Genomic DNA, 11,109 nt, shown 5'->3' with positions numbered 1-11,109 from the left:
AGCGATTTCGGAAATCGTTAAAAGCAGGAATCGATTCCTGTTCGATTCAAGTGTCGTTCTGCAGTGCCCGTGTTTGTTGGACGGTACTCTCTATGTACTCTCTATATGTGTGTGTGTGTACTGCCTCGCCCGGACTGCCTGAAATAATTGATTCTTGGCACTATTTGATTACAGCGTACACTTCTAGATTTTAAGTTTTCGTGACTGCAAGGATTCATACTCTTAGGTTTTTTTTCGGTAAAATCACGTAGGTAAAAAATATAATTAAAATGAATAACATTAAAATTAATTATTATTATTTTATTTCTATTATTACTTTTATTAATTTTAATTTTATTTTTTACAGCGTACACGACATCGTGAGCCGTGAAACTATTAAAACCTGAATTGTTACACGCCGATGCATGTACTCAACCCTTCTTAAGCAATACACAATAATACAGGTTTTTGGGTTATATCGCGTAAGTATAAATGCGTCGAACCCCTCCACCACCCGACACAGCCAATTAGTAAGAGATTTGTCACGTAAACAAAACGCCAAGTATTTACTACTTTCAGCCCACCGGCGTGTTGGAGAGTAAATCCACAACATTTACAATTTGTGAGTAGTACGATGTTTTGCTTGTGATAAAATCCAGCATCATCAGGCGATTTGCCAAATCGAAACGTCGTCCACTACTCAAATTACCGACTAATCACCCAGAAATGTCTGTCCGTCCCGCGCGTGACGTCACTCCACATGCCCCCCCCCCCCGCGTGACGTCACTCCACATGCCCCCCCCCCCCCCGCGTGACGTCACCCCACATGAGTGGTGATTTTTACGCTTACGCAGAGAAAGGTCGAGCTGAATTAAATAATTTATTACGCAAATTCGCTTTAAATATGACGACGTTTCCTTACAGAAAGTGACGGTAAAAAATTAATCTACGTAGCACAGTGCTACATCCGTGCGTGACATCACTGTAAAAGAGCCCCTCCCCCCCCCCTTAATTAATATTCATGCCCGCAGGTAAATTTACACGAACGCACAAGAAGGTCGCGCACTCCACACGCCGCACCCCTCCCCTCATTAATAATCATGAGCGGGTGACGTCACTCCACATGCTGCACCCCTCCACAATAACCATGAGGAAGGTGACGTCACTCCACATACCGCACCCCTCCCCAATAACCATTAGCGGGTGACGTCACTCCACATGGGGCACCCCCCTCATTAACAATCATGAGCTGAACAATTGTTCTATTTAATATTTCAGATGTACTGCAATATACAACCGTCCTTGGACGGGCAAAAAAATCTAGTTATAAATGTTGTGGATTTACTCTCCAACACGCCGGTGGGCTGAATTAGTAACTAATTGACGTTTTGTTTACGTGACAAATCCCTTACTAATTGGCTGTGTCGGGTGGTGGAAGGTTTCGACACATTTATACTTACGCGATCTAACCAAAAACCCTTTATTCGGGGCCATCCATTTAATAGGTACGCAAAAATCTGTCAAAACTTGACCCCTCCCCACCTCCCTGTACGCAAGCGTATTTTTTACACCCCCACCACCTGCGTACGTACGTCTGACGCACCCCCCCCCCCCCGAATCCTATAGAACGGCCGATATTTAATCCACGCAGAAACGATCAAGGATTAATAATATTAACGATTTTTAAGCAAACAGATAGTCCACCGCCGGACTATCTAACTCATTTGAAGGCCAATGTAGACAAATTATTGTCGAGGCTTCACCCCCCCCCCCCCCGTTTCCTCTGCGTACATTGTCAGTAGATACCCCATACGTAAGCGTACGCATTTGGGTTAACCCCCCCCCCGCCCCCCTCCATGCATACGTACTAAATGGATGACCTTTTATGAATAGTATAGGTCGCGAAATCCTAGGTGTTAAACCTTCTGAAGCAAGGTGGGGGGGGGGGGGGGGGTGGACATTTCCACATCCTTGTGACGGGAGACCAGCCTATCCGTAAAAAATCGACCGCCGTTAGTTCCCCACAAAATGGTATATATTTTATCCACCCAGAATTATGGGCTGAGTCGACCCCCCCCCGCCCAATGGGATCTAACCGTCGGGCGTGAACTCGACGACCAGCAGCAGCTGAGAGCTTTGGCAGTTGCACCGAGAGTCCAAATCATCGTTGTGGCAGGAGGCTGTCACAAAGGGGCTCCATGTGTCATCACAACACGATTGTAGTCTGCCAGTAAGGGGGTGCGGGGCGATCTAGCTGTGCGAGTTTATATCACGTCTATTGCTCACACCACACCGACACCCATGCGAAATATCACGGTTGTCTATATACGGTGCGAAATAAGTTCCGTATGTATGTCTATGCCTTACGCAATACAACAATTGGCAACCACGCCAGTGGAGTGGGGTTTTTTTGGTATTCACAAGTACTGATTGTGATTCAGCCAATGTGAATGCATTGCCAACACGATGCAATTCGACGGACGAAACTGCTCAATTGAAAGTCGGTGCTGCGTTGCCAAGCACGGTTAAGTTCGTGGTGTCAGTATTCCGTGGGTGCCCATTCTTTGTCCGGTTCACGTTGCGTTGACCATGCTGGGGGGATTTTTCTTTGGCTCTCGTGTTTCTGCTTTGCCACGCGTGGGCGCAAACTTTGCACCGTCTGCGTAATGCAAATGAGTGCTTTCTTTGTCGACACTTTATTTAATTCCCGCACGAAATACAAGCGGGAGGTGGCGGGTCAATAGGCGTAGCCTTGATCGTTATTCGACAAAGCGCCCCACAAAAAGAGATGCCCGTTGCTGAACTTTACCCTTTAACGTCTCAGCTCTTAGAGGAGACTTAGGTAGGCTTGGTTATCATCGCCATGCGACCCAAACTGTGGGCCATACAGTAAGCCACTGCAGTGTGTGTTCCTTCAACGGAGGAACAGTGCAATGACACGAGCTCTCTCTCCTGAAGCCTCACTGTGGCTAGAAAACCTCGACATTGGCATTTTAACTCCTGAAACATCTCAAATCCTCTGCTGGATGGCCTTTCCAAGCCACCGCCACCTCTCGCCTCCCTGCGATGGATAACCCAACGACCACCCAGCACATGAATGAATTGCATCGCTCCATCTCGGTGGACATGCAGTTTTACGATATACAGTATAACCTGAAAAGTCACGGAAGTTTGTGATGGGTGTTGAACCGAAAACCAATAGCCTTTTGTTGATTTAATTTATTTGCTATTGTACTATTAACTTTATTCGGCATTGTTTTTTTATGTTTACATTACTCTTTCCTGGAAACAATCCTTCAAAAAACATAGTTCCGATTTTTAGTAAACGTTATATTTGGTGAAATGATACTGCATTGCCAGTAGTACACACTCACAATAAATACTAATTTGCCAATAACACTGTGGCCTTAAAATGTAAAATTATATAATAGGTGACGTTTGGGACAATGGGCCTTCATCACACATTTGAAATGTGTTTTATTTTAAGGCAGTTTTACTGACGAATGTGCTGATTACATAAGCAATTAAAACATGACGAGTGTCATGTTTTAATTGCTTATGCCAAAAAATATAAAATGGCTATTATTCCCCATAAACTTTGCTTTTGTGACCAGGACTTTATGTGAAGGAATGACACAAATACGTTTTCTCATTGAAAATAGGTAAATTTCAAAATATCACTGTCCTGGTCACAAAAGCAAAGTTTGTGGGGAATAATAGCCATTTTCTGTAGTTTTGAGGCATAAGCAATTAGGAGATAATACTACCCAGGAACACATTTTTTTGTTCCACAGTGTTATTTCAGTGAACATCGACGTTTCCATAAAACAAAGTATTTGACATCTCATTTGTTTTTACTGGTAGGAACCACCTGGTTCCACCAGCCCACAGGGGACTATTGTGTCCGTCCGTCGTGCATCCAAAAATGGGAGGGGTGGGGCTGGGTGGAGAGGGTGGGGCTGGGTGGGGAGGGGCTGGTCACCCCGTGGTGCCCTTATAAAACTCAACGTTTAACCTACTCACGCCGGCTTGTGCCCGCCCTCACAGTCCGCCATATTTGCGGAATACACCACGCCGCCGTTGACCCTGGCCATTGACCGAGCAACCCAACGTTCCTACCAGCTCCCTCCGCAGGAATGTGTCACTTTCGCTATCCCACCCCCTATTCTGAACCACGCCATGCGTTATTCCACTGCTATTGGACTCCAATGCTGAAACCCCGTGTCTGCAGAAGCCTGGTACAGGCTATTGAACCCTCAACCTCCACGTGTCCTGGGGTGACATCGACCGCAGACCTCCTCAAACGATCGCGTGACATCACCTCCGCCAATCAGCGCCGTCGCTTGCTCCAGTCGTAACAAAGGTCAACGAACCACGTGATCGCCCCCCCCCTACCTCCACCCAATATGGGAACGGCCTACTTAGCTCCGCCCTCGCTAAGCCCACGTGATAAACCCCAAGTTGCTCGACCCCCCCCTCCTCAAGAGATCTTGACCAATCGCGGAGCAATCCGCAGCGCACGTGACTCGACTCCTCCCCCTGCCCCGCCCCCTCTACCCCGCTACAACCACAGCCGCTTCACTCGCGCGGTGTTAGTCCGCGCCCGCCCGCTCGCCGCCTCCTCCACTTCGCCAGAGACTTCCGCGCCGTCAACATGTCCCAGGTGTGGCGCTGCAGCAGCAGGCTGCAATTGCTGCCCGCTTGGCGAGATTCGGGTGTTCGGTTATGTCGGTGTCAGCTGGAACTCGGCGTTGGGTTTCTAGAGGTCGAGTTAGAGGCGGGGCGAGGTGCCAGGCCAGCGTGCTCTCTCTGTGTGTGTGTCTCGGATTTCGTGATTTCTGATTTTTTTAGATTTTAGAGGCACCGTCTGGTTCCGTATCTCGTTGCAGTCACCAACATCTGGGTTCGAGGTTGTTGTATTCTCGTTTCGTAGCCAGTTGCGTACAATTCCGTTGAGCGAATCGGCCCCGGTGATAAAGATTGCGAACCGAGAGAGAAAGAAAGCTGCCTTAAATATATTTACCGACCGACGATGTTGTTCAAAGTGCATATCTCTGGTTCGAGTGTGCCATGTCATACATCTCGTTCGGGCCTGGTGGTGCTGCTGCTGCAGAAGCTGCCCCAGGATGCTGGGCTGCGTTGTGCTTGGGATTGGGCTTGCTTTGCGTGACGATCGCACAAAGTGTGCACTGTGTGTTATAGGTTTTATTGTGCGTTTATAGGTTTTATTGTGAGTTTTGGTTTTATTGTGCGTTATAGGCTTCGTGTGCATTTTGTTAATGAAGTCGTGGGTAGGCGGGTGTAGTTGCCAAATGCAATGCCTCTTCGTGGTGAGGCCTCGACACTTTATCGATCACAATTTCTCTGCATTTTGCATCGGTCGCCTGAGCACGCCTAATCAGTCGGGGGGTTTTTGTGTTTGCTTTGTTTAAACATCCGTAAGCTCATTGCCGTGCACGTGGGGGCGATGGGATGGATGTTTGTGAGAAAATGTGATTTGATTTACACAGCCTGTCATTGCTTTGGTTTGACATTGGGGGCGAAAATAAAAAAAAACATGGTCATGCCAGGTCTGGCTTCATGCCAGTCCCATATCCACCCACACAGTGGCCGTGGTGATGTCGCTGGCAAAACGCAGCCATGTCTCGATGGTCTGGTGACGTTGTGAATTGTCGTCTTGACAGGAGAAGTTTGACCAAGCTGCCGCCGATGTCAAGAATCTGAAGACCAAACCTTCAGACAACGAGATGCTGGAAGTGTACGCCCTGTTCAAGCAAGTCATGGTGGGGGACAACACGACCGGTACGTGGCCACGGACAAGCCCGTCGCCCATCGGCCACTGGCAGCTTTGAGCTTTGCAGCCTGGGATGGATTTGACAGCGAGTTTGGGTTTGACAAACCCGCAGGGTCTCTGCCATGGGACGGCCGGGTCAAGTGTGATTTTTGTTTTCTGGAGAATCTTTAAACGAACCAACAAAAAATCAAGCGTAATTGTCCAACTCGTTTGAATATCCACCGTTTTGAGATGTTTAGATTTTTTTTTTACACACGTATAAAAATGTTCCCCGATTGCAGACGCTCCAGGCATGCTCGACTTTAAAGGAAAAGCCAAGTGGAATGCGTGGAACGCCAAGAAAGGTAAATCCTGTTGTGCACACGATTCTTTTGGATCAGAAATTGCTGCTTGATTAACGATAGGAGCCCCCTTTTTGTAACAGCCGCTTCAAATCCCTGGAATGTGAGCACGCTTATTTCTTACGAATTTGCACCGCATATTTCAGCTTGATGGATTGAATCCTAACCTCTAATTGTTCTCCCTCTCATTCATTCAGGCAAAAGCAAGGACGACGCCATAGCAGCATACATTGCGTTGGTGGAAGAACTCAAAACGAAATACGGATTTTAGTAAAGTCCTGGCGATAGTGTGAGCCCACTCATCCACCCACACACCTTACTATATGCTGGTGACTTTTGAGCCAATCATGAACTTTAAATATCAATAACATTTGTCGTGCTTTCCATTTCCATGTTAGTTTTTTTTTTATTGTGATGTAACATCGAATAAAAGTCACTAAAACCTATTCTGTGTTTGCTTCTCGTTGCTCTGCAAAGTTAAACCTGCTCACAGCAAAGGTGGTGTACACAAGCAATGCTGGAACTGTGTGTGAAATGTGCTCTGAGATGAAAGTACTGATCTGCATGTCCAGATTGGCACAGCTCCAATATTTTAGAACACACTTTCCAAGTTAGATTTTAAGCTGGGTAAAATGTTGAACAACTCCAAAAGTTTTTTTTTATCGAACGCATTAATATATTTTCTGGCCAAATGTATGTCATTGCTAGTGTCCAACTTGTCACATTGGTTTGAGGTTTCCAACAAATTAATCCTAAAGTAATGGAAATATTCATCTTAATTCGTGAACTGAACCTTTGTGAGAATCTCACCTTCCCTGAACGTCTGTCCATGAATTTCAGCTCTATCGGTTTCTGGGGTGAAATGTTACAAGGAGTGAAATTTATCTGCAGGTCAAAGTCTTTGGAGCTGTTTAAAAATGTTTGATAAGAGCCATAACCACACTTTCAAAGTTCACCCTAGCCATATCAGTGATTAGATCTGTGTTTAAAAGACACGTCTTAAGAAAACGGCTGCTTTTAAAAATCTGTCTTTACTGAAATACTTATTTTTTCATTTTTTTTAAGTTGTTTCTTAATTATGTCAAGCTGTATTTTTAAAACGTAACTTTTCCCATTCAGCCATTGCTAAAAAAAATGTTTTTATTAATGACCCCTAACCTAGTTATAAAGGTTGTTATACCTTGTCCTCAGCACGTTGTGGTAGAACCAAAGGTTATACTGGTAGGAATCTGGTTGCACCAGCCCACAGGGGATTATTGTGTCCGTCCGTCGTGCAGGGAAGGGCTGGTTGGGGAGGGGCTGGTCACCCCGTGGTGCCCTTATAAAACTCAACGTTTAACCTACTCATGCCGACTTGTGCCCGCCCTCAGTCGGCCATATTTGCGGAATACACCACGCCGCCGTTGACCCTGGCCATTGACCGAGCAACGCAGCGTTCCTACCAGCTCCCTCTGCAGGAATGTGTTTTGGTTTAACACATTGGCTTTCGCGACCAATAGTAAAGGTTTTTAGGTTAGATTGCGTACTTAAGGTTTCTTGGCAAAAAGAGTGAAGCCCTTGTGACAATTTGTTCTTGCTTGCGGTTGTGGTGCGTTATTAACTGCGCTTTGATTTTCTGTGTGCTCTCGTGTTAAAACATTGCAACATGGGTGAGTAAATTTGTTTGGTGCAATCCATCAACTCATCTTCTTGTTTGGTGCAATCCATCAACTCATCTTCCATCAACTCACTTTGCAAGGACATGAAGAGGAAGGCACAAAGGGAACGGCCTGCAACCCACCAGTCAAATGAAGGTCATATCAACATGTACCCGAGCAATGCAATGTGGAACCAGTGGCCGACGTTTTCTATGATCACGAAGTGAACACCTCATGTTGGGGTAACGTTGCAAATGGAAACGTAGGGATTAATGGTGCATTTGTGCCCATCTTGACACGTGCGCCGTCAAACACGAACATTAAAACGTATGCAATGGCAGACCAAAAAGACAACACGTGTACATGGTACACTGAAATGCGCATATGCATACCTCACAAAACGATGCACACCAGGTACCACTATAGATGTCGACTGTTACGGCAAGTGTCGTTTGTAGCATTCAAGCCGTGCCGATGTTGAAATGCCCGCACGAGATACTCGTTTAAAGCCAAGTCAAGCTTAGGAAGGCCAGGCCAGGTTGAGATACGAATTGCCACAGACGTTATCTGCGGATTGAAACACTGGTCAGTTGGGTTGTGGTTCAGTAAATCTCGAGGCCACCGCCACGCCCCAAAACGTAAAGATCCCAACCAGCCTATGTAGATTGTTAGCAGGTACGACACGCATGGTGGGTCCACACACCACACTGCCACCTCTCCCCAGTGATGTTTGCACACAAAGCCATTCACCCATTTCAGGCTGAACCACCACTCCCCGCAACACGTGAGCACCTTCCCAAGGCGCAAGCTGAAACGCATTTAAGCTCAAATGGCCAAACACATCCATACCTGCAAAATGCAGTCTCATGCCTGTCCCAACACTTGGGTGGTGGTGTGTCGACCGCAGAGCATTTATAAAATATGCAAATTAACCCAAATCTTGTCCAATTCTTCCTTGTATCTCAAAATGTTGGGAGGTTTATGAGCTCCTTCCCATCCCGACTCACGACTTATTAAACCCGCAGGTCTGCACATACGGTCTGCGCAGCTGGCGCAATGGAATATTGACGTTAAGCAATATTTGACCACCTAAATTACTTACGTTTTGCTTTTGGCATTGTATCAAGATGGGGTGGTCACATGACGTCATCGCTTGTTGGAAATCTGCACTTCCCGTCGGACAGGCTTCCATCGTTAATAGTCAATGTATAAACCTAAAAAATATGTTTTCGCTATGCTGCAGTGGACATGAAAGATCCCATGGCATCATTGTGTAAAACATAAGGTTGCCATGGGTGGGGCTTAGAGGTAATTGAGCTCGGGTAAAAAAAGCGTACTCCATTACGTGCAGCAGGAAGCATATCTTTCGTACCGCAAACAGGCGAACGAGTGGACATACGTAATTTACAAGACGTACCTCTCAAACGGTACGCCGTAGGAAAAAATAAAATATGGTTACTGAAGACATTTCCAGATACTGTACTGGCTTTCCCACAAAACCCAGAACGTCTACTCTTTGGTTCTTTCGGTAAAGTCAAGTAGGTAGAAATAAAATAAATGGATTGCTTGTGTTGCGATCGAAACGTCGTGATTTGTTTGATTTCTACATACGTGACTTTACCGAAAGAACCAGAGTATGGATTCCTGCAGTCACGAAAGCTTCAAATCAACCCATAATTTCTAGTCAATCTTTGCACGACATTGATCAAACCGGATGTGATGTGCTTCAGTGTAGGCCAGGAAGTGTCACTGGCAAAACATACAGCACCTTCAATTTCAGTGCAACTTCAGACTTAATGCCGCTTGAAGAATGGTAGCTTGATTTCTCATTACCAGTTGGACCTCACAATTCCATTTGCTATGCGTTAAATTCAAATCCGTGTGGCCTCTGCTCGAATGATTCAGCCCAGCGTCATTCAAGACAATTGGATCGCACTTTCCTGAACCGATTTTCACATGCCCAGGTCAAGTCTTGAACACAGGACAAGATCAATGATCAGAGTACCACACGTCCAGTTGTCTACCCATCTCATGAATCACTTCAAAGCATACATCTCGTCATTAATAAAGACAAATTGCAAGGGGTTCAAACAAAATCCCTATAACGTGCATTTATATTCTGCGCCAATTCACGAGCAATACTAGTCATGTTTAATTGTACATAGCAATCTCTAACTGCAAAAACTTGACAATACCCTCCTGGAACTCTTTATACTCGTGAAGCTTTCCAAGCTAAACCAGCACAATGGGGTACACAGCCCGAGAAAACCTAAAATGTCTTGCTTCTTTCCACTGGTGGCCAAAATGCCTCCATTAGAGGGAGCTCTAAAAAGGCCTTCGATGGGTCTTGCTCGGCCTGCTCTTCCAACTACACCTGGTGGAAGAGATAGTAATACTAACTCTTGACCTCTGGCAATCAACTGTTCCGTACTCATTATACATTAAAACCTCGGAGATTGAACGCACCAGAACTCGAGCAAATCGGTGCTCGAACGATATTTCCAAACATTTTTTGCTCCAGAAACCGAACGAAATTCGGAGATTGAACTGGCAATCGCGACCTGAAACCGGTATGGCTGAGACGCGTATGGGCAGCGTGCATGACCGCTTGTCCAAAGGTTTTACCGTGTGAGAGGCTCAGTTAACGCGTAGCCCTCACCAGTGCAGTTACCCGCAAAACATCGTTCCTTAACTTTTTTGTTAATTTCCTTTATTTTAGTGATAAAAGAAATGTGCATAATGGGTTGAGTTACAGAATTTTGTAGAAAAATATCACCCAGATAAGGCAGTGGCCAACCGAGTGAGCAATCTTTTTCATGATAAAGCAATGTCATTTTCCAAACATCTTAAAACAGAGGCAGAAACAAACCTCTTTAGATAAGTTTTTAGTCAGAAAGAGCTCAAGTGACTCAGTGGCAGAAAAGAGGCACAGAAGAACCCCAGAAGGGCAGTTACCCGACATTATGGAAGGGGACTTCCCCTTCCAAACAATAACACCACCACCTCACCACCTTCCACTCAAACCATCAACTTTATATTTAATTTATTCCATGTTTTTTTTGTATGATTTTATGCATGTAATTACTGTAAACTTCCTGTAAAATGCTTTGAGAGATTTATTTTGTCTGGAACCAATTAATAACATTAACATTAATTCTTATGGAGAAAATTAATTCGGCGTTCGAATGGCCTTCTGGAACGAATAAAGTTCGATCTCCAGGGTACCACTACTGCTCGGTGCTCAGTTCAGCTGTCAGCGGCCTCTGGATTTCAAGTTCAGTGGGGATAACCCATTACACCATGACATCCAAGTACAACAAAACTCGCATTCAACATCAAAACCAGGAGACAATGGGTG

At 45.5% G+C, this 11,109-nt stretch overlaps 1 protein-coding gene across 1 annotated transcript; it reads left to right on the top strand.

Moving 5' to 3' along the window:
• Window positions 1–4,507: 4,507 nt before the first annotated feature.
• Window positions 4,508–6,560, top strand: LOC144725585 (acyl-CoA-binding protein homolog 1-like). The gene is made up of 4 exons (XM_078604649.1): window positions 4,508–4,642; window positions 5,664–5,781; window positions 6,055–6,117; window positions 6,312–6,560. Exons 1-4 carry the CDS (start codon window positions 4,634–4,636, stop codon window positions 6,383–6,385), a joined length of 264 nt encoding a protein of 87 aa, XP_078460775.1. The 5' UTR covers window positions 4,508–4,633; the 3' UTR covers window positions 6,386–6,560.
• Window positions 6,561–11,109: the final 4,549 nt, after the last annotated feature.

This window comes from Lampetra planeri, chromosome 1 (assembly GCF_965212315.1).
Source record: "Lampetra planeri chromosome 1, kcLamPlan1.2.h2, whole genome shotgun sequence".
NCBI lineage: Eukaryota > Metazoa > Chordata > Hyperoartia > Petromyzontiformes > Petromyzontidae > Lampetra > Lampetra planeri.
This window is presented reverse-complemented; position numbering and strand designations above follow the sequence as displayed.